The sequence below is a fragment of the Pithys albifrons genome, chromosome 23 (assembly GCF_047495875.1).
Source record: "Pithys albifrons albifrons isolate INPA30051 chromosome 23, PitAlb_v1, whole genome shotgun sequence".
Classification (NCBI taxonomy): Eukaryota; Metazoa; Chordata; class Aves; order Passeriformes; family Thamnophilidae; genus Pithys; species Pithys albifrons.
In genome coordinates this window covers 7,504,514-7,526,523 of record NC_092480.1, presented here as the reverse complement: position 1 = coordinate 7,526,523, position 22,010 = coordinate 7,504,514, and the positions used below count along the sequence as shown (strand labels likewise).

At 52.0% G+C, this 22,010-nt stretch overlaps 2 protein-coding genes across 2 annotated transcripts; one reads left to right on the top strand and one right to left on the bottom strand.

Moving 5' to 3' along the window:
• Positions 1 to 1,068: 1,068 nt before the first annotated feature.
• CCDC15 (coiled-coil domain containing 15) lies at positions 1,069 to 15,897 on the bottom strand. The gene is made up of 11 exons (XM_071576073.1): positions 15,503 to 15,897; positions 14,914 to 15,100; positions 12,545 to 12,694; positions 11,584 to 11,748; positions 10,733 to 10,837; positions 7,181 to 7,333; positions 6,079 to 6,189; positions 4,363 to 4,466; positions 2,315 to 2,485; positions 2,095 to 2,243; positions 1,069 to 1,464 (listed from the first exon to the last, which is right to left on the bottom strand). Exons 1-11 carry the CDS (start codon positions 15,895 to 15,897, stop codon positions 1,358 to 1,360), a joined length of 1,797 nt encoding a protein of 598 aa, XP_071432174.1. The 3' UTR covers positions 1,069 to 1,357.
• A 638-nt stretch (positions 15,898 to 16,535) lies between these two features.
• On the top strand, positions 16,536 to 21,428 carry HEPACAM (hepatic and glial cell adhesion molecule). The gene is made up of 7 exons (XM_071576164.1): positions 16,536 to 17,011; positions 19,046 to 19,387; positions 19,617 to 19,898; positions 20,006 to 20,099; positions 20,705 to 20,778; positions 20,865 to 20,935; positions 21,018 to 21,428. The coding sequence occupies exons 1-7, from the start codon at positions 16,927 to 16,929 to the stop codon at positions 21,303 to 21,305; spliced, it is 1,236 nt and encodes a 411-aa protein (XP_071432265.1). The 5' UTR covers positions 16,536 to 16,926; the 3' UTR covers positions 21,306 to 21,428.
• The last annotated feature ends 582 nt before the right edge of the window (positions 21,429 to 22,010 follow it).

The window sequence follows — 22,010 nt, the reverse complement described above, 5'->3', positions numbered from 1 at the left end:
TGGGGTTATTTCCAGGGATCTGGAGAATCCTGCTCTCACCTGCCTGGGGTTTGTTTCACAACAGGAGAAAACTCCTTCTTCCAAAATATCCATTTATTCTGCCAAGACAGAGCCAAGCAAGGAACAGATCAAGGATGAGGAGCAGCAGCAGCTTTATTTAACCATCATTCCTTTAACTAAGCCACAAATCAGACCACTGCCTCTTGGGGATCCTCCTGAAGAGACGGGAAGAGGGGGCCCCAGGACCTGAGCAAGACCGTGGGGACCTGCCAAGAAACTGCTTCATCCTCAGCTGCCCCAGAACTGAAGTCAGTTAACAAAAACACCATTTGCAGCTTTGGACTTTTGCTTCCCTGGCCCCTCCAGGGGCAGATTCTACCCTTTCCAAACCCACTCCAACACCCCAAATTAGGGCTGCAGCACCTTCCCCTGACACAAGCAGCAGTTAATAAACAACATCAGCTGCCACAGATTCCTCAGTGAATGATTCTCTAGCGGGAATGGAGGAGCATCCCCTGGCTCTGCAGCTCTGTGCTACCTCTGGCCCCGGGTCGTGGGTTTGCTTCACACACCACAGGATGGGAACAGGGAAGAGAAATGATCCAGCACGCTCAGCCACCCATCCTTCCTGCCCCAGTTAATATTGGAGAGGGCGGCCAGCAAGGAGTAAATATTAATGACAGGGTATGGTGCAACCTCCACCCAGGAACATGGTACTGCACCAGAGGCGGCTCTGGGAAAAGCCACCTTGCTCCAGTCACCCCTGCACAGGACTGCAGATTGTATTACCAGGAAAATGCTCCTTTCCAGAGCAAAATAGAGGCTTATGGGAGTGTGGGCCTGGTGTGAAGCTGGGTAGCTGTTACTAGAAGAGAGGTCCTCATATGGAAAAGAAGGGAGGAACAATAAATACCTGGCTCTAGAAGGTGATCAAAGTGGCAGGGGGTGGCAGGAGCCCTAGGGAAAGGGAGAGAAGGGAGGGGGAGGAGTCAAGAACCCCTGCCCTAAGAGATATTTGAGGCCTGGTGCCTTGTTCTCCTCCTCTCACACTCCAAACGAGACAATCAATCCCTGAAAACAGTTTATTTTGCAGCTGAATGCTGGAATTCAAATGCCTGCCCATAAACCAGCTCCGCAGAGCAATCGGCTCCTTTGCACCGACCATCGCCCCAGCCACCTGCACACGCGGCACAGAGTGGGAGAGGCACAGCTCAGACTGGAGCACACAAGGCAGGAGAGCAAAGGTGACACTGTCCTGGCAGCTGGCACGGAGGGTCAGGCAGGAGGCAGGCAGGACAGGGCCCGGCCCTGCTCCCTACTCACAGGATGTGGGGAGGGGGACATGGGGCTGCCCCAGTCACAGACGCTTCACCGAGCAAGCGTAGAGAGCAGCCAAGTCCTGGAGCGGCTGCGTGGCCAAGGGGGCACAGGAGGAGATCACGGAGCGCAGCGCCTGGCTGTAGGCTGAGCAGGAAGGGGACACAGAAACGGGATCAGGGGATGAAAGTTGCACTTATGGCCTGAAACTGGGCTCAGCTCCCATGTCTCAGCACAGAGCAGAGAGAGAACAGCGGGGGTTTATAGTTTTCCATATGCCTGCTTGCACACTCTGCACACTCCTGAGTGCAAAGTGGTATGCAAGCCACAGATTATTTTATGAAGCCCAAATTTCTCTGTTTTCCCTCCCAGGTAACTCTCGTTACCCAGTCAGGTACTTTCCCAAGCTCTGCTCCAGATCAGAGAACACAATCGCTTAAGACCATTTCCATGCCTTGATGCATCCTCCCAGTAGAAGATTCAGCACTTAAGGCAGATGGCTCTGTGTCCTTAACAAGATGGTTTGCAGTGTTTTCCTCATGGTTGTGTCCCCAGGAACACGTGGCTGTGTCACAGCTGCATTACTTCACACGTTGTAGGGACGAGTACTTTGCTGAGGATGCCACTCGGGACAGAGCCCGACTTGCCCTCTCCAGAGTATATTTAGAGAAGCATCTCTGCATAGTGGCATGAAACCACCTATTCTGGTTTGATTTTTCCCTCTGTAATCAGGGATTCAGGCCCAGATGCCTCCTCCCTGGAAGGAGAGGCTCCTACCTTTGTGGTTTTTGTAGAAGACACAGTTGTTGGCGCAGGTATCTGGGTGGGAATCCCAGAAATCAGACCCGCAGGAACACAGCGGGGGCAAGTCGATGTTACAGAGTTTGATCTTCTCTCTCATTTGGGCCTTCAGAGCTTCAACATACCTGTGAGGAACCAAACACTCACTTCTACCAGCGACACCCGACTCTGCGCAGGGAGCAGGGACTGGCCATACCTCACGTGCTCCTTATCCCGCTGCCATCTGTCCCTCACTCTTCTCTCCTGCAGCTCAAGCTGGGCCAGGGCTTCCCAGGCTCCCTCTCCCAGGGAGGATTTTCGCTGCTCAGCTAAATCCCGCATCCTCTGCTCCTCCATCCGGCGCTGGTTCTCCTTCTGCCTCTTAATCCTGCAGGTGCACATATGCTTAGGGAAGGAGCTGCCCCATCCCAACCCCTCAGTTCCCAGCCAGTCCCTGTCTCTGAGGTCAGAGCACAGGGATCTGGATGATACTGCTGCTTTCACAGGCAATAACTCTGCACTAAATCACAGCATTAAATAGAAATATATTGGCTTTAAACATAAAATGGTTAAACATGGTTCCCAAGCCTCTGTTCTTCCCCTGATAAAGCAACACTAGCCTATGAATGCTCTCATGCCCTTACACTCTTCCTGCCTGCTCATTTTCTCACTATGGTGGACTTCCCTTTCCAGCTCCCTCCTGCATCACATCCACACATGTCCCTGTCAGGAAATGCCACCTGCAGTTCCTCAGAGCTGCTATTCTGTCCTTAAACCAAGCACAATGGTCAGGCTTTTAAATACCCACCAGAAAGGACCAACACCTTGGCTTCCCAGCTTCCCATTGCTTCTGATTATGGGACAGCTTGGAGCCTTCTGTAAGCAGCTTTCAGGATTGAGAAGCATAACAGGACTGGATACAGCAGAAACACTCCAAGGATCCCACCTTTACTCTAAAATAGGCTTTAAGATGCACTTTTAACCAAGTTTTCCTCTATTTCCTCAATCTCCCTTGCACCTACAGCCCTTAAGTTGGCCTGGGTTGTGTAATTCCCACCAAACACAACACAGATTTCCCTAACAAGAGGCAATTGCAAAGCACAAAGACTTTACACCAAAAGCATCTGCCATTTTATTCCCAAATGCAACAATGTGTCTCACTGCCAGGAGGCATTAAAACACAAAATCAAGGCTGGTGAGAAGCCAGGGGAAGGCAGTGTCATCAGGCAAGACATGTCATATCTTTCACATAGGGGGGCAAATCTTTACATCCAGAAGGAAAGCACTGAAGCCAAACTTCTCTGGCTGAAGTTCACTGAAATGTTTTTTAAACAAAATGTAGAGCTTCAAGTACAGCACCATAAACCTGCTCCAGAAACTGAGGCCAAGGCCAACTCAGAGCTTTACACCCCGTAATTACAAACCCAGCTCTTCCCTGTATGTGCTCCAAGGGAAAAAATAATAATAATGTAAAGGTATCACACTAACAAGGGAGTCCCTGGAGCCTCTTGAGCCCTCGCAGGGCAGAACAAGCTTTTCAAAGCTCCCAAGTGCCATTGGAACATCAGGGATGTGGCTGGAAAAGCACTGATTCAGACTGGCAGTTTTTCGTCGAAAAAGTGACCATGAAAATCCTGCCCTGAGGTGCCTGTCCTGCTCCCACAAAGTCTGCCCAGCGAGCCAGGATGGCCAGAGTTATGTCAGTTCACTGGAGGGCAAGCCAGCTAAAAGCCAAAACTTAGAGGATCTTTCCTACTTTACTGTGAATTTGCAGAGCTCCTCCTGAACAAACACCTTTAAGGGAGAAGCTGAGAAATCCCCACCATAACCAACACTTTTACACAGATACCAAGAATAAACGAGTGGAAATAGTTTTATTACACCGTAAAAGTTTTTATAGCTGTGAGGGTTAAGGGTATGATACTAAAAATGCCAGAGATAGGCACAGTTTAACCACAATGGTGTGACCTCACCCTGAAGTTTCTAACACAGGCTCAGGTTCCCAAGACCCATGGTTTGGGAAGTTTCGTCTCTCCCAGCCCCATGTTCCAGCTCCCAACTCCTAAACAAGCTGCGCCAGAACTCAAAAACCAGGTAGAGGGACTTGGCATGGCCCAAGGGTCTCTCCTGGGGGGTCAGTTGAGTGAATCCCACCCTGGGGTTGGAGCACTGTCTGTTCACACCAGACAAGCTCACAAGACCTTTCCAGCCTCCCAAAGAGCCCTGCCCTGATGGAGGAGGTGACCCCAGCACCCACAGACTCACTGGGCAACTCTGTGCTGCCTCTCTCGCTGCCGCTGCTGGTCCTTCACTCGCTCCCGCTCAATGGCCATGAAGAGGCGTCGGCACCGCAGGAATTCGCTCTGCTGCTGCACAGAGGAAGAGGAACATTTGGGAAGAATGTCTGGGATCAATATTGAGCTGTATCAGCTTGATTTCTGGAGGACAGAACCTCAATCCTTCCCCAAGAGACCCTCAAATGGACATCTCTGAGTGGACATGACCCGGGACTGGGAAGCTGAGGAGATGGCACTGAGGTAGGAGAGAAGGGTCAAGTCATCTTGGAGCATCGGAGAGCTTTGTACCAGCAACTCTCCACTGAAGCTTCCTATGTCAGCTTCCACCTGACAAATTCCTAAACTCTCTTTCCTGAGGGTAAAGAACCAGTTCCCACTTCAACCTACTTTAATTTGGATCTATCTGGGGACTGGTGCTCCCCTGCAGCTCACTGGAATCCTGTATCTCCCCCCAAAAATGAATGTGCCACACAGAATTGCACTGCTACAACACAGGAGAACCACAGAGGGGGCAAAACCACTGCTAGGAAAAATCCAGGAGCTCTGCAGAGAACAACTCCTATAGGGATATTGAGGGTTTAGTGTCTGGCTTTGGCTGATCCCACCAAGGCAGCAGGGGCAGGGAAACCTCCTGGCCAAAGCCCACACCAAAAGCTCAGACACAGAGGAGGTACAGAGTGAGTTTAAGCTCCATGACTTGAAACAGCTTAAGGCATGAATTTTTCTTCATCAATGCAAAGAGCTTTGGGCCAAGTTTGTCCATCTCACCCTGTGGAGAGTCCAGCACAGCTGAAGATAAAGGAGGGATCACCAGGCCATCAGTAGAGAAAGCCAGATGGAAAAAACCCAGAGAGAGGAGAGTGCTGCAAAACGAGTTCTCGGGTGGATCAGAGCCAAGGAGATAAAAAGCAAGGGTATGGGGAGGGGGGGGGAAGAAGCAGCCTGAGGAGCCCCAGCTGTTGTCACACCAGCAAGAAACCACAGCCAGATTTGGGATCAGCTGGTTGGAAAATACTTGTAAGGAACAAAAACCATGCAAATTGTTCAGAGTTTTACACTGTAAGCTGCAAGAAAGGTTACAGAAGGAGAGAAAAGTGTTCCTCTTCACAGCAGGAGGAAGCAGGAAAATAAAAGTCACTCACTTTAGGCATCCAAGACAAACCATCATTCTGCGTTGCCCAGATTAGCACAAGCAAAACCATCCCAGACACTGCAAACCCTTCTCATTAAATCATCTGCTCGGCATCAGGCCAGGCCTGAGACTATCCCAAAATCAGAGAAACCTCTATGTTCCAGCCTTGTACCCAAACAAGATAAAGTTGGATTTGTTCTTTTTCCTTTTAAGCTTTTTTGGCAGCTTCTTGCTCTCCCTGCAACAAGTGACCCCTAGCTTTTGCCAGACAGAATGAATGCAGCCCATTTCGTCTCCAACCCTCTGGGGTGATTCAGATCTCAGATTTTGCAGGAAGAGTATAGATAAATTGCTCTTAGTCATGAGAGACCTTAAAAAATAACCTAGTGGCTTTGCCCAAGACCTGAGACACCATGAAGCTGAGCTGACAAACACAGCATGGGTTTCATACCTCAGGGTTGCTCTGAGGCTTCTTATCGGAGACATCAGCATTCCTGACAGCCCCATCCCTTTCAGACAAAAACCAGGAGGGTTTGGCTCCCTGGGACAGACCTGCTTCCTGGTTTCCTCTTGGTCAACACCAGCCCAGAGCACAAGAGCAGGTTGGTAATCAGTGCGTAGCCTCTTGGGCAGGTTGAGGTCCTTCACCGACCCATCACGGACCTGGAAGACAACACATAGGAGAGGAATCAGCATTGCCACGGTCAAGTATCTCATCTTCCCTCAGCAAGATGCTCCTCACTGGTGGCAAGTTCTCTGTATGATCCCTACAGCTTTATTTTGGGTACAGATTGGCTACGGACAGGAGAGGTGTCACATCTCCACGCAGGAGCCTGAGCACAAAAGCTTTGCCAAAGCACCTCTAAAGGCATCCTTAGAGAAGGTTTAGCCTAAATATGGATTTACACCTACCCAAACTTTTATTATGAACTTTGTGAAATGTGAAAAAAATAACAATACAAACAGCAAAGTATCGGGGGAATTCCACAGTCAACATCTCCCAAAACCTCAGTGTAATCCCCACCATAAACCTCTGCTACCTCCCCCCGCTCACTGTCTGCCCAGCCAGTACTTCTGCTCCAAGCTGGACTAATCCCCAGCCAAGGCTGGGCACAGCTGCCACAGACATGGAGCCTTTTCCAACCACCCCAGGTAACCAGGGCAAACCATTTCCACCCCCAGATGCTCAGCAAAAGCTGCCTGAAAACAAAAGAGGAATGATAAGGCCAGCAGAATCCTTCAAGGGCAGGTCTGCCACTCCGAGGCACCAGGACTGACACAGCCACCTCCTTCATCTGATACAAAGGATTTTTCTCCCCCCATCTTTTTTTAGGAGGTTTCTGGTCCTGCTGTGCAGGCTGAGTGCAGCTCCACGCGGCTGCAAGGGCCTGGGTTTCGGCTGGGTGGCTGCCAGCAGGCACCACAAGGCAGGCAGGAATCACACCCCTCTGAGGCCACAGCTGTACTGCGACAGCAAGAAACAGCAGCGCCAATTTCACTGAACTCAGACACTGCTCCTGAGCCCACTTTGACAACAGAACACTTCAATCAGGCCCGAGGGAGCAACTGCTCTACTCGAAGAGCAGCCTCTCTGAGACACCAAAATAAACCTAACGATTCAAACCTTTTAAGACCAACTCTGCATGAGTCTTACTTTTGGAAATTCAATTTTGATGCAGAAGTCACCGTCCTGCCCAGCTGTGCCTCGCTCCTGCAGCTCAGCAGGCAGGTCGTGGTGTCCCACCAGCAGCAGCTCCTCGCTCTCGTCCTCCGAGGGCACTGCGGCTGCTGGGCAAGGCTCTGGCTTCTGGAAAGGGAGGAGATGGGTGTAAACATGGAATTCAAATCTGACTGCTTTGGCACCAAGGGCAAATTCAACACCCTCAGAGCAGCTTTAATGCGAGGGCACAAGTGCTGTCAGTTGGATGAGATCTGGCAGCACCACGTGTTCAGCACCACCGCGGGGCACCAGAGCAAGGGGGCAGGAATTTAACAGGGTCACATGTGACCACACTCTCCCCACCTGCAGCAGCAGCGGGACAGACGCTGGGCCGGGGGGGTGTGACTGGAAGGCAAGGCAATGTTTCAGAATGGCAAGGAGCTGGGATTTCTGGAGTGACACCGGAGTATGGAGCATACTCCTTCAGATGAGAAGTGGGCAGGCTCCCCAGTGGCAATCTACAATATTTTGAGAGGCAGCAGATTGTTTCACACAAACTAAAGAATCAAAATGCCAGAAGCAAGCTTGTAGCCAGGATAAATTTTTTTCCTTCAGCATGGTGGGAAGGGAAGAGCAGGCCTGCTGACAGGGGAGAGAGGACCAGCAGGAGAGCAGGTCATGCCAAGAATCCCTTGAGATGGCTCTGCTGCTGTACAGGAAGGACAGAGGATAGCCTGCAGTCAGTCTGAACATGGAATTATTTGACAGGCACAGGAATTACCCTATCAACCCCATCATGACAGAAACATGACACAGAAGAACTGATTTGGTGAGGATAATGGAACAGAGGGGAAGGGCTGTTGCTTTGGAAGATTGCTCTGGAGCCCTGAAGGTAAAAAGACATGAAACTGTGGGGGAAAACCACCAACTTTGTGAAATGAGACGTTGGGGAAAATAATTTGGGTGCTGCCATGCTGGGCAGATACAGCAGTCTACCAAAACCTGAAGGTAAAGGCTTGGTGAGCAAGATGACCTGGAACAGACAGGTCATTTCCAGGTAATTATCACGTGGTATCTGCTTGGGAAATCAGGGAATCAACTCTTTGGATGCTTCTGACCTGAAAAGAAATCTCTCAAGGAAAGAAAGAGCAATGATTTTAGGAACATGGATTATTGATAGCAGGGAATGAAGGAAAAATGAGAATAAAAGTGCAGAGAACAGGACCGAAGGTGAAAAACATTTCAGCTAAAGGCTTGCTCTGAGCTAGCAGCAGGGAGAAAAATGCTAGTACTACTACTGGGATGAAGCAGTCAGGTTATTCCTAGAAATTGAGGTTTTTAAAGAGGCAGGACCTGCCTCGGGCCACTGCCAGGGGTGGCAGTCAAGGTAGGAACAACCCCCTGAAATCTGTGGAGGTCCAGATTATCAGAAAAGGGTAAAAGGAGCAACTCTCTTTATTAAAGGAGGGGGGAAGGAAATACTAAGTAGAAGATTCTAGCCTGATGAGTTTAACTGTGACTTTTGGAAAAACAAAAGGAAATCACCTTGCAAACTGCCTTAAGACAGGAGAAAACAAGATAATCAGCAACCGGCATAAATTTGTCAAGAGCAAATCAGGTCAGGTTGGGCTAAACTTTTTCTACAACAGAAGTAAGAGGCCTCAGGCAAAGAGCAGCAGAAGACTCTGGAGTTCAGCTGAGCTCTTGACGTGGCCTAATTCAACATGGGGGTAAAGCAAATCCTGTTAGATAGAAGTCTGACATGGGAGGTGCAAGACTGATTAAAAACACAGCCCAGATTTGGTCTCAGGAGTTCACTGCACAGAAATAGGGTAAGAATAAGTGGGCTCTGCTCCATGATTGGATTATCAGCCTGGATGAGGGAAGAAAGAAGCATCTTGATTAAACTACTGACCCCACTTGCAGTTGCAGAAGTATTGGGTGAAAAAACCTTGGGTTCAAACCAAAGAAATGGGCTGGAATACACAGCACAAGGAAATCCAGGGAGGACAAAAGAAAAGGCAGCATTACCAGGGGGTTAAGTCCATGGTTATGTCTGTAGCAGCCTTTTGCACCTGAAGAGAAGGGAACACACTGCTGTTCTACCTGGGTGGGAACTGCCAAACCTTTATACAGGGAGATAGATTTGGATTAAGACCTTTTTTTCTTCTCAGCTACCTTGGAGTAATAAAACAGAACAATGCAATAAATCTATATATTCCTCCTGGAATAAATCACCCACGGAAGCTGTTGAACTTCCTTATGCAGATTAGCTGTAGCTGCAGTGAGGCTGGGATGGGAGCACGGTCCCAAATCCCTCCCAGTGTTTCTCAATGCTGTGGATGACTTGCCCAGGACTCCCACAGATCTCCTGTAACTCTCTGGCTTCTCTGGGCAGTGGCTCTGTGATTTATGTGAAGTGTCGGTGCTGCTAATAGTGAAGTCATGAGTCACCCCTTCTTGCTGAACACATTGAGGGCTCAAACAGGAGGGAAGTTCGGTGGCAGAAACAGGTAATGAGGTTTTTGAGCCCATATAGTGTTTCTCTGAGTCCTGTTTGCAGAGCTGACTTCATCAGAAATCCAAGAGCACATAGAAATCCAAGAGTAAACAGAGGAAGAGCCAGACCAGCCCTTATGTAAAAGATATTTTCTAGGTAATCAGCCAAGATCTACTTCACCTTTGGTGAACCTGACAAAGAGATGGGAATGAAGAATTGCAAGATGGGCAGGAAACTGGCTAGAGACAATAAGCCCAGGCTGGGTTGGTGCTGCTGTTCTCCAAAGTGCGCCAGTTTGAGAAAGGTCTTGGCACAGAGCAGGATAACGGCTGCAACACAAAGTTGTTCTTGAGAACTGGAGGGGCACAAGCAGCATGAAATTCAGCACAACAAAATGTGGGACTGACCTCCCGCGAACTGCTTCAAGGAAAGCAGCTGCATGCCAAGATTCTCTAGCAGAAGACAGCCCCGGGTGAGGGAAACACTCCAGATCTTTGCCACCCACACAAAACAAGGGCTTGATGCAAGGGAAAGAGTTGTTGAGGTTTGTTGAAGAAAGGCACCTGAGGGGAGAGCTGGTAGTCACATGCCTCCCAAACACCCAGATCACAATCTCGGATCACAAGCCTTTAAAAGCCTTTTTTGAATTCTTGTTTCTGAGTTTATCTCAGAGACGTTTTCACCCACTTTATCCTGCTGCCTTCTCTAAAAGGCAGCAAAGACAGAGGAACAGAGCCCTCGGGGTCACCCACATCCAGGGGCTACCAGTCAGGTGGGTCAGGAAAGCAGTTTACTTCATTCACAGAATCACAGACTATTCTGAGTTGGAAGGGACCCACAAAGATCATCAAGTCCAACTCTTAAGTCAATGGCCCACATAGGGGATTGAAACCATGACCTTGACATTATTACAACCAAGTTTTAACCACCTGAGCTGATCTCAGGGTCCTGCTGGAGAAACTCCTTGAATCATGCTGTGAACTTCTTAGAGCCAAACCCTGACCCGGGTGATTTCTCTCCCCCCAGCCCAGGCAGCCCTCGCTCACCTCCTGTCTCCAGTTGCCTCCGGGAAGCAGCGGGGGCTCCGCGCCGGGGCACACAGTCCTGCAGGACGCCAGCCGGCGCCGCACCTGCCTCACGGCCCTGCTGAGCTGCGGCGAGGGAAGGGAAGGACAGCACAGCTCAGGGTCAGCAGCACAGAGACATCCCAATCGCTCTGCTTCAGCCAAGACGCTTCATCAAGGCAGCATGACCCAACACACAATCAGCCAGGGGTCTTTCAGAGCTGCCCCAAGGTATTGAAATCCCGATCCAGGCAACTCATCTGCTCCCAAAACACGTTGCTGAGATGCCAGATCTCCAATTTTCCTGCCTGGTGTCCAGCCAGAAATGATTTTCCACCCTAAGGTACTTCAACTGAAACCCATCCCACAGTGCTTCAACTGGAGTAACTCCAGCTCCTAGGCGAGCACACAGGCTTTATAAACCACGAAATGTAGCAGAAGCATCACTTAAAAAAAAAAAAAAAAGCTTGAAACAGTCCTCAAGGCAGGTTTTTCCAGATTTTGGCCGGCAGGAGACAAGCTGCAACGAGCTGGCACCACCTAGTGCCACCTCTGAGCCAGGACATGGCCGTAAAAAAGCTGTGTCTATGAGCAGTTCAGCTACAGCATCCGAGGAGGAGGCACCTGTGACCCAGCTGGATCCTCTGATGAGCACTGGGGAGGAGCACAACATTCAGGGTGGGAAGGGGAGCGAATATTTCATTCAGTACTAAACCTCAAATACTAGGGATGTGCTGTAAAAGCAAAACCAAATATTGCCTGCACTTAATTTCAGACACCAAGGGCCCAGGATGCTGAAGCGGGGATGGAAGCATAGGAGATCCAAGGCTCACCTCAGCAGCTTGCTGCTGGAATGGCTCACCGTGTGTCCCTTCCCACCGGGCCGGGCTGGAGCCAGCACCAGGCCCACAGATGACACGTGTGGGGTGGCTCTGGGACAGGCACGTGTTCCTCCAGGGCACTGAGCACTGCATGGCAGCACAGCTCTCCCGCTCCGCCTGCAGGGAAACAGCCACCGGGGATCTCCAATCGTCACCTGGAAAGACCTCAACCCTGGTGACACTTCACCACCCTTGGGACAGAGGTTTTGGCTCTCCATGCGAAGAGCACAAAGAACCACCAAGCTCTCAGGGGCCGAGGGCATTTGCAGGCTTCCTGCTTGGAGCTGGCGGAGTTACACGAGGACATCCCCACTCAGCCATGGAAACAGCCCAAACACCCCAGGGGCAGCCAAAGCCGGTGACATTTCAGTGCTTTCCCTTCTGTGCCAGTCAGGTTCTGGCAAGTCTTCCCAGCACTTGTTTGAGAATAGAAAGGATTAAGTATACTCATAGGTTAATCCAAAACAAGCCCATGGGGGGAAGAGGGAATATAGAGACAGCGAGAAAGTGTTGCTTAAAAACTATTTGGCTGCTTTGGAAAAGGGATTGGAAAAAAGACAGCAGAAAAGCTGTTTTGCTTGAAACACAACCAGGAGACATTCACATCATTCCCAGCTCTGGCCTGCGTGTTAATTTTAACTCCAGGCAAACCTGCACAGGACTGTGGAACTCTGTTCTGCTGCTGCCCACGGGAGCCAGTAACCTTTCCATGGGGAGGCTTCAAGCACCTTCAGCACCAGCCAAGGTGTCACGCTGACCCAGCCTGCCAGGACACCCTCTGCCACCACAGAGTCTGGGACCTCAGATTATCCCATTTTTAACTCATTAACACCTTGACTTGAGCTCCACTGCTTGGATTTTCCCCAATTTACGCTGGGTTTGGAGGAGTTTCTCCTGACAGAGCCCTGCTTACCACTTCGCAGGACTCGTGCAGCTCCTGCCTGCGCCGCATCCTGACCTGCCGGTTCACGCGCCGCCTCACCTCGTCCTGGAACCGCCTCAGCCGCTCCGCCTTCTCCCGCTGCTGCTGCCACAGCTCCTCCTCCACCCGCAGCACTGACGCCTGCATCAGGCACAAGCACATTGCACGTGGGTTTGGCAGCAATAAAGCAGCTTTGTCCCTGTATCTGCTTGTAGTGGCTTTAGTTAGGCCTCAAATTAGCAGGCTCAAGGAGTCTGCATAGATTGGGAGAAACAGGTATTGCCTGGCTAAGTAACCAGGGAGATATTTCATACCAGATGATGCAGACCTGAGATATGAGTGCAAAAGTGGGGAGGTGTTCAGTTCAGTTCCATCCTGGCTAAAGTACAGGCAGGACATGCACCTGTTGTCTTGCTGGAGCAGGTCCTGCTCCTGCTGCCGCTAAATGCATTTTGTTTGAATTCAGGGAAGTAGAAACATTTTGTTGTTATACTTTCTGTTTCTTGCTGGGTGTCTTTTAGAGTGCTTATGGATCTAGAGTAATAGACTTTGTATTAACTGGGGAGTGGGAAGTTATTTCTTGTTATATCTAACTTGTGTAAGTGTGTGTTATATTGTTTTCTCTTAATTTTCTCTTAGTTTTCTCTTAATTTTCTCTTTTCTCTAGTAATATATATAGTTAGTTTAAGCAGAAGCCTAGTTTGAGAGGGTTTTTTTCCCTTCTCCCTTTTCTCAGTCTGAGAAAGAGGCCCTAACTCTGTACTTGAGCAGCTGGCATGTTGCCAGCTCAACCCAAAACACTGTTTTTCCAGCGACCAGGCAGACAAGCAGCACTCAGGGCAAATTTCATGGTTTTCTCAAAGTCTGTGGAGTAACAGCTTGGACAATGTCTACTGGATTATTATAGGCTGGATTGAATCTGACTAGACAGAGGTACAATGTGCACACCTCTGCCTTTCCCTCTCTGCAACACACCTGGAAGGAAAGAAAAAGGAGCCTTGTGCAGCAGTTTCCTGCTCGTGCTCCCATGAAAGGATGCTCAAACCCCGGATCCAAAAGGAACAGGCCAGCCCCTCATCCTGTTAACACTCTGCAAGGCTGGAAGCACATCAGGGAAGCAGTTCACAGAGCACAGCACTGCTCTAGAATATTTTTACCATGTGAAGTGAAAGATTAACAGCAATGACCTGAAAACCCCCCAAAAAACATTTTTTTTTCTCCTTGCAGTCCTGCCAAGCAACTCTGCAACACCACTGTGGCTTAAAGACCAACGGCATCACTGTCCTGGCTGCCACCACAGCAAGAGAAACCAGAGACTGAAGGGATGGAGCAAGGAGTGAAGCTGAAACTAAACTTGGAACACTCCCAGCAGCAGAGCAGGGTCAGCACAGCCCAACAAAGCCCCAAGGTGGGGAGAAATCTACACTGTTACAGAGAAAACCAAGCCAGAGCTCCAGCAAAAAGCCCAGCACCAGCTCACCCACTGCCCACCTCAGCAGCAACTCAGATGTAGGAGGCATTATACGTATTAATTAAAAGTATTAAATAAGGTCAGATAACCCTGGGCAGTTTCACCCACCCCTGGAAGCCCCACATGAGGGCCCTGGGAGTGCCAGGGCACCCCAAAGCTCTCAGGAAGAGCTCAGCTCCCCCAGAAGTTTCACAGTGCCAAGATGGAAGTTCTGTGGAATATGGAGATGATTCATTTCCATATATTATCTCAACCTTTCAGGATTTAAATTACAATGTAAAAATAAATCATCTCAAAAGGGCAGGAGCTTCTGTAATGTTCAGACATTAATTACAGGGGACTGAACTCATCATCCGATATTTAATGCACTTTTAGTCCTCTCAGAATAACCCTCAAAGCAGAAATCCCTGAGATAAGCATCCTTAAAGATTTCCTTAAGTGTTTCTAATGGGGTTCAGCCAAGATTGGCTCCAGACCCTGAAACACTCAATTTAATATATTTTTTTTTAAACCAGCAACATGAATAGAGATCTTGGTTCACCAACATCCTTTGGGGATGGGTGGGAAGGCGAAGGGGATGGGTGGGAAGGCGAAGAGCAGCACTGGCTGGGTTTCCCACCTGACTGATGTTTAAAATTGATACATTTGTCCCCCAGACCCCGTTTATTGGAGGGGAATCAACTCAGAGAGATGCTGTGGGCTTGAGCAAGGGGGAGGCCAGGATACATAGGCATCATGGCAGCTTCTGACCCCACTAAAAATCATTAAAATAAATTACTATTTTTAGGAGCCATCTTCCTGGCCACCTTTAGGCTGTGAAAAAGCTCATTTTTAGCTGCGATCGCCCCAGCGGGTTTTACAGGCACACTGCGGGGATCGGTGCACTCACGAAGGCCGGGCTCTGCTGCACCGGGGCGCTCTCCACCCACACGCCCACGGGGGCCGCGCTCTGGGTCCTCTCGGCCAGTACCCGCCAGCTCCGCCGCGGGGGCCTCGCCCGGCGTCCCCTGGGGGGCTCCCCGGGCCCCCGGCGCCGCTCCTCCCAGGGTGCAGCATCCGGCACCGCCGGGATGGCTCTGTGGACGGGAAGGGAGGTGAGGGTGGGCCCAGACCCCCAGCCCAGTCCAGCCCAGCCCAGCCCACCCCCTGCCCCAGCCCGGCCCAGCCCAGCCCTCGCCCCTGCCACCACCTACCCTCGGCCACGGCGCACCCCATTGTTCCCGGCCCTGCAGTCCGCGGGCACCGACCCCCCAGCCCACCGCGGGTGAGCGCCCCGACACCGCCCTCGCATCGCCCTCGCTGCCCCCGCAGTGACCCAGCCCCTGGCATCGCCACCCGCAGCTGCGCCCCCGCAGCGCCAGGCCTGAGTGCGCCTTCACCTCCTGCGCCACCGACCTCCGGACACGCCGCACCCTCATCCCCGGGCACACTTCATACCCCCCACGGCCTCGGGCCCCCCTCCCTCATCCCTTCCCAACCTCCTCATCAGGACGCGGCACCTCCGACCCCGGAGCGGCCCCGCAACGGCCGCACCCGCCCCGCCACCGCTTTGAACGCGGCGCCACTTCCGCCCCAGGCCCCGCCCACGTTCACGGCCCCGCCCACAGTCCGGGCCCGCCCAAGGGCCCGCCCACAGCCACGGCCCCGCCCACGGCCCCGCCCACGCTCTGGCCCCACGGCCACGCCCACGCCCTGGCCCCACGACCACGCCCATGGTCACGCCCACTGCCATGACCACGCCCACACCCCTCCTGTTCCCGAGCCTCAGGTTCGAGTCCCGCCTCCGCTGGAAAAGGGAGGGGGCGGCGTGGGGAGTGATTGCTCCCCGAAACAGCCCCTTGTGCACCCCTGGAACACCCTCCCCACAGAGCATCACGCTGCAAGTCGCCCCCAGATATCCATATATTGTCTCCCCACACCATCCCTGACCCCCCCAAGTACCCCCTTACATCTCCGCACGTCATCCCTGCAAACCCTGCCAAAGGCATCTCCCTATAGCATGACCGCAAAGTATCTCCCTCACGAGTTGGCTCCGGCAATTTCCCCCCAAAAGTCTGTCAAAGTATCTTCATTTAGCATCCCCTAAATCCCTCCCAATAGCATCTCCCTACAGTGTCTTCCCCCAAAAGGCGCTCCAGGCCCTCCCTGCACCATCCCACCATAACATGTCCCGCTCCAAAAGTCTCCCCCAAAGCGTCTCCCTCCCTCTGGGACAAGACATTTGGAGGTCTCGACCCCTTTTGGGGACCAAGGAGCCTCCCGTGGGGGTGGGCGGTGCTCACCATGGTGATGAGCTTGGCAGGTCTCAGAGTGGGGGTGGGAAGTGGCTCTGGGCATCCTGCCCCACATCCCGCTGCCCTATTCAGCAATGCCCGGGAAACCAGTGCTAATTGGCATCAGAGCTGGAACAAAGCCTGGATGTGACCACAGCTTCGTTTTAGAGCTTGGGAAGACAAAAATAAAAGGGGGGAGCTCCTGTAGGGTGGGAGTCTGGCTTTGAAAAATATCCCCCCAAAAGAAAACTCCAACTTATGGATGTTCAGAGCCTTAAATGCCATTGGATTATCTGTGGAGGGGATGGTAAACCTCATTTGGACTCAGTGGGGTGATGCCCCCAACATCAAGTGTGTCCCTGGAACTGGGAAAACATGGAACTGCGGGTCCATGTAATGGGGAAAATTGCAAATCTGAATGTTTTTTCCTCAAATAAATGTCAGCTTGAGGCCGCTGGGGAGGCGAAAGCCACCGGGACACAGGGCTCTATTGAGAAAGGCAAGAACAAAAAAAAAAAAAAAAAAAAGAGAAAAAAATAAATTAGCCGGGCAAGACGCCAAGCCGGGAGCTCCGAGGGACGTGCCCGGAGTGGGGAAGCGCAGCGGTTCGGGGGGCGAGCCTGCCCGAAATGTGGGGAGCACCGGCTGCCCCGCGGGGCCATCCCGCTCCCCCCGGCCTGCTGCCCATGACCTGGCTGCTGGCGCTGCACGCAGGTACTGACACTTCCCATTTTTCCATGGCTTTCCCATTTTTTTCTTGGGTTTTGGAGGGTATCCGGGGGGGGTTGAGGGCCAGGGGTGATGATACCGATACCCGGTGGAGGGGCGTTGGAGTGATTTGCTGCGCTGTTGAACATACTCTCTGCTTGGGAGGCAGAAGAAAAGGGGTAAAATTGGGAATAAAACTGGGGAAAAAACTCTGGAACCAAGCAGGTCCTGATGAGGGGGTGGATTTGGCACTGCCTTTACCCTGAGCTTCTCCCAGCTTTTTGTCTTTCTCAAACCCCCTTTTTAACTCTCATTTTTCAGCATCCTCAAACCTATTTTCTTACCCATCCTTCAGCTTTCCTAAAAAACTCATTTTTCATTCCATTTCTAACTTTGCCCCATCCTGTTGCAACCCTGGTTTTCTCCATCGTTTATTCCCTAAATCCTCACTTTTAGGAGTTTGATCAATCTGAAGCTGCCCCATCCCATGTCTGTAAACACAGAAAATCACCTGCAACAATTTTGCCCTATTTTACCAAAGTTTGGACCCAAAACCAGCCCTGGGGAGGCCCCATTTCCCTCTGAATGAGGGGGATGGATGCAAAGCAAAACCATCTTGATTCATTGCTGGCTTTGATCTAGACCTTAAAAAAACACCAGGGCTGTGACCAGGGCACCCCAAAAATGCTGTGATGCTTCTTCCAAACAAATAGGGATTTATTGCTTAAAACAGCTGGGAAATGAGGATTTTTGGTGGGTTTTTTCAACAGAAGGCTGGGAGATCTGCATCCCTAACCCAAGGATACCGTAGGAAATGGGAATGTTTCCTGATTTATTAATTAACTCCCAAATTTATTACCCAGAGTGGAGAAAAAATTAGGAATTGGTTTTAAAAGGGAAGAAACAAATAATGAGCAGAGATTTGGGGGTGCACAGGGGGAAAAGATGCATTACAAGCCACATCCCCATCTCATGCCTGGGTTTTCTCTGTGGGAGATCCCCTAAATCTGGCGAGTTGGTGCATGTTTGCGGGGCAAGCACAACGCTATGGAGGACAGACAGACGGACGCTGCATACCAATAGGTCCCATGACTTTTCAGGCTTGTTTAAGGCCTTTCTTGCTCCTGCTTCGCCCTCCCCAGCTGGTTTTCCCACTCCCCCCTCCTCTTCAATGTGGGGTTTGTTCAGCATTGGATGACAGCATCTGGGTTAGGGGTGGTTCACAGATGAGACCCCTGGGATGGCAAGAGGATGATGAAGATAAGGTATTTTGAGGGGAGAGGATGTTTGGGGGAAGCCCCTCCCCAAACCCCCATGTTTTTCCACTTCTTCCCTGCCTTTTTTCTTGGCTTAAAACCAGCAATGAGGAGTGATGCACGTGCACTGACCCCGGTGATGCAGTTTTACATCTGAGGGGGGCTTTGTCTGGACAGGAGCATTGAATGGGGATGGCAGTGGGATGCAAAATAGTCTCTCCATCATTTCTGGGGGGATTAAGGCATCTTTGCAAAGCATAGCATGGATCTGGGCACCCCACTCTCCATGCAGTTTTTGGGGAGTGATGTTTCATCTTTGCCAAGGGTTGCATCGACCTGTCTCCCACCTTCTGCATTTTTTTGGGAGATGTGTAATTTTTGCAAAGGGTTACATCAATCTGGCTGTAGGACCACTTCCCCCTGCATTTTTAGGGTGATATAGGAATTCTTGCAGAGGGTTGGTTGCATTGACCTGAATGCAGGACCACTCCCACCCTCTGATGACATTTTGAGGGGCAATAATGCATCTTTGCAGAGGGTTTCATTGACCCACTTCCCATACCCAAAGCAATGTTGGGGGTGGTTCTGTGATTTTTGCAGTGCATTGCATTGATCTGGGTGCAGGAGAGCTCCCACTCCTCACGCCCTTTGGGACTGATGTGGGCATCTTTGCAAAGGCTACGGAAACAGGCTGGGCAGTTGAGGGGTGCTCAGTGCATCTCTGGAAGGGGATTTCCCCAGTTTTCTCCATGCTCAGCACCCCACTGTGTCTCTCCACCCCAAGGTCTGCTGGCAGGAGTGAACATCACCAGCCCCACGCCACTGGTCCGCGGCACGGCGGGCAAAGCAGCGCTGCTGTCGGTGCGCTACACCAGCGCCAGTGCCGACAAGCCAGTGGTCAAGTGGCAGCTGAAGCGGGACAAACCTGTCACTGTTGTCCAGTCCATTGGCACCGAGATCATCGGCAATCTGCGACCCGACTACCGTGACCGCATCCGCGTGCTGGAGAACGGCTCACTGCTCATCAGCCCCTTGCAGTTGGCTGATGAAGGCGCTTACGAGGTGGAGGTGTCCATCACCGATGACACCTTCACCGGCGAGAAGACCATCAACCTCACTGTGGACAGTAAGGGCAAGAAGGGTAACCCATGGAGATTCAGTTCCCCATGGGACATCTTCCCTGGCTATATTGGGGGGGGGATGTTTCTCCAAGTGGGAGGTGGCTTTGTGGGTTTCAACTACCCCAGGAAGCCAAGATACATCCCTGGTGGGGCTTTGATGTCTTCCTTCCTGTCTCCTGGGCCGATCTGTCCCCTGAGACATGGCATCACTGTGGTTCCCCTACTCATCCACAGTTCCCATCTCAAAGCCACAAGTGCTGGTGGCCTCCTCAACGGTGCTAGAGCTCAGCGAGTTCTTCACCCTCAACTGCTCCCACGAAAATGGCACCAAACCCACCTATACCTGGCTGAAGGATGGACGGCCGCTGAGCAATGACTCCCGACTGCTCCTCTCCCCTGACCAGAAGATCCTCACCATCACCCGCGTCCTCATGGCTGATGATGACGTTTACAGTTGCCTGGTGGAGAACCCCATCAGCCATGGCCGCAGTGTCCCTGTGAAAATCACTGTCTACCGTAAGCCACCTGCTCCCCGCTCTTGTACTCCCAGGGTTAGCCATCCCTTGCAGATTCTTCCAGCTAAAATTTTGGAGGGGTTGGCCCCTCTCATTCTTCTCCCCCAGGCCGGAGTTCTCTCTACATCATCCTGTCCACAGGAGGCATCTTCCTTCTCGTCACCCTGGTGACAGTTTGTGCCTGCTGGAAACCTTCCAAGAAGTACGGCTGGGGGTAACACAGGAGACCAAGGGGGTTGTCCCATCTTGTCCCATGCCCTCATGTTCCATCCTGTCTCATTCCATCCTGTTTTGTCCCATCTCATCTCTTCCCATCTTATCTTGTCCTGTCCCATATCATCATACCTCATCCCATCCTGCCCTGACTCACCTGTCCTGTCAGATCCCATCCTATCTTCTCCCATCCCATTCTGACACATCCCATCCTATCTCCTCCCACCCCATTCTGACACATCCCATCCCATCTTGACCCATCTCATCCCGTCCTGTCTTATCTGTCCTGTTCCATCCCATCCCATGCTATCCCACTCTGATGCATTTATTTGTCCCACCCTATTCTAGTCCACCTGATCACATCTCATTCCATCTCATTTTGTACCATTCTGTCCTATCCCATCCCATCCCCCTGCACCCCATTCCATCCCATCTTGTCCCATTCCATCCCATCCTATTCTACCTCATTCCATTCCACCCCATCCCATCTCTCCGTCCCAACAGCAATGGGCCCTCCCCTGGCTGAGCCGCAGGCAGCCCCCTCACTGCCCCCACCGCGATGCCGGTGCTGCCCCATCCCCTCTCCCTTCCCAGGGAGAAGCGACAAGTGGAGACGCAACCGACCTCCGACTACGCTGAGCAGGATGAGGAGCGCCTGAAGCATGAGGGTGGGTGCCAGCTTTGGCATTGCAGTGGTGGGTTGGGGGAACACCAATGCCACTGGCTCTGTGAGCAACACTTTGCTTCCATGCAGCTGAGGGCATCCCACGGAGCAGCGAGCACGAGCGCAAAAACCCAGTGGCCTTGTACATCCTCAAGGATAAGGTGAGCAGCCAGTAGCACTGGTAGCATGGCGGCACAGAGTATCACACACATCCCACACTCACCAGCTCTTGGCTTTTGGCAGGACTCACCAGAGGCAGAGGAGGATTCACCGCCTGAACCCCGTGGCACAGTTGAACCGGGTTACACCAGCTCACCAGTACCCGCAGCTGGTCGCTCACCGGGACCGGTGGGACGTTCCACTCGTCGTTACCATCGCTCACCAGCTCGCTCGCCTGCCTCGACGCGGACCCACAGGTCACCCCCGGGTTCGCCAGTGCGTTCCCGCGGCGCTCCGCGGCTGCTGCGGACTGCCGGCGTCCATGTCATCCGGGAGCAGGAGGAGGCCAATGCTGTGGAGATCAGTGCCTGAGCAGGGGGACTGTGCGCGCTTCGGCGGTGGCGTGCAAGCAAGCGGGGACACTGGCACAGCCCCACTTCTGCCACTGGGCGTCATTCCTCTTGGCGTAAAGTCACTAATTTCCTATTGATCCCATCTGGAGCTCCCCTCTTCCGTCCCCCGTCTTCCTGGGGCGTTGCTTTAATGGCCTTCTCGCCAGGATGAGTGTGCAGGGAGCACGCAGGAGGCACACGCGTGTGCAGAGACAACATGCACATAGTGCACAGAGAGAGCATGCAAGAGAGTGTGCACAGAGTGTGCAGGAGAGCATGCAAGCAGTGCACAGAGGGAGTGTGCAGGGAGCGTGCAGGACAGCACACACTGTGTGCACACAGGGTGCATGGGCGCAGGCACATGGGTGTGCAGCAAGTGCGCACAGTGTGCAGAGAGAGGATGCACAGAGTGTGCAAGAGAGCATGTGGAGCACATGGAGAGAACACACATGGAGCATGCAGCTAAGACCGCACAGAGTGTGCGCAGAGTGGTAAGACCATGCATGGCATTTGCAGGGATCCCAGCACCGGGTGCGCTCTCCAAGTGTGCATAGAGTGTGCAAAGAGCACAAGTGTGCAGAGACAGTCCATGCAAAGTGCACGTGGAGCATGTGGAGAGAACATGCACACAGGATTTGCATGGAGATTGCAGCAAGTGTGCAAAGACTGTGAGGAGAGAGGGTGT

Bases quoted from the DNA above. Each gene is read 5' to 3' on its own strand.
- HEPACAM (XM_071576164.1), top strand. From the start codon at position 16,927: ATGTGGGGAGCACCGGCTGCCCCGCGGGGCCATCCCGCTCCCCCCGGC. The intron at 17,012-19,045 runs GTACTGACACTT...CTCCACCCCAAG, and splicing joins GCTGCTGGCGCTGCACGCAG to GTCTGCTGGCAGGAGTGAAC. The intron at 19,388-19,616 runs GTAAGGGCAAGA...ACTCATCCACAG, and splicing joins CATCAACCTCACTGTGGACA to TTCCCATCTCAAAGCCACAA.
- CCDC15 (XM_071576073.1), bottom strand. From the start codon at position 15,897: ATGCTCTGTGGGGAGGGTGTTCCAGGGGTGCACAAGGGGCTGTTTCGG. The intron at 11,749-12,544 runs GTAAGCAGGGCT...GTTTCCCTGCAG, and splicing joins TGCACGAGTCCTGCGAAGTG to GCGGAGCGGGAGAGCTGTGC. The intron at 1,465-2,094 runs GTAGGAGCCTCT...CTTCCTGCTCAG, and splicing joins CTTCTACAAAAACCACAAAG to CCTACAGCCAGGCGCTGCGC.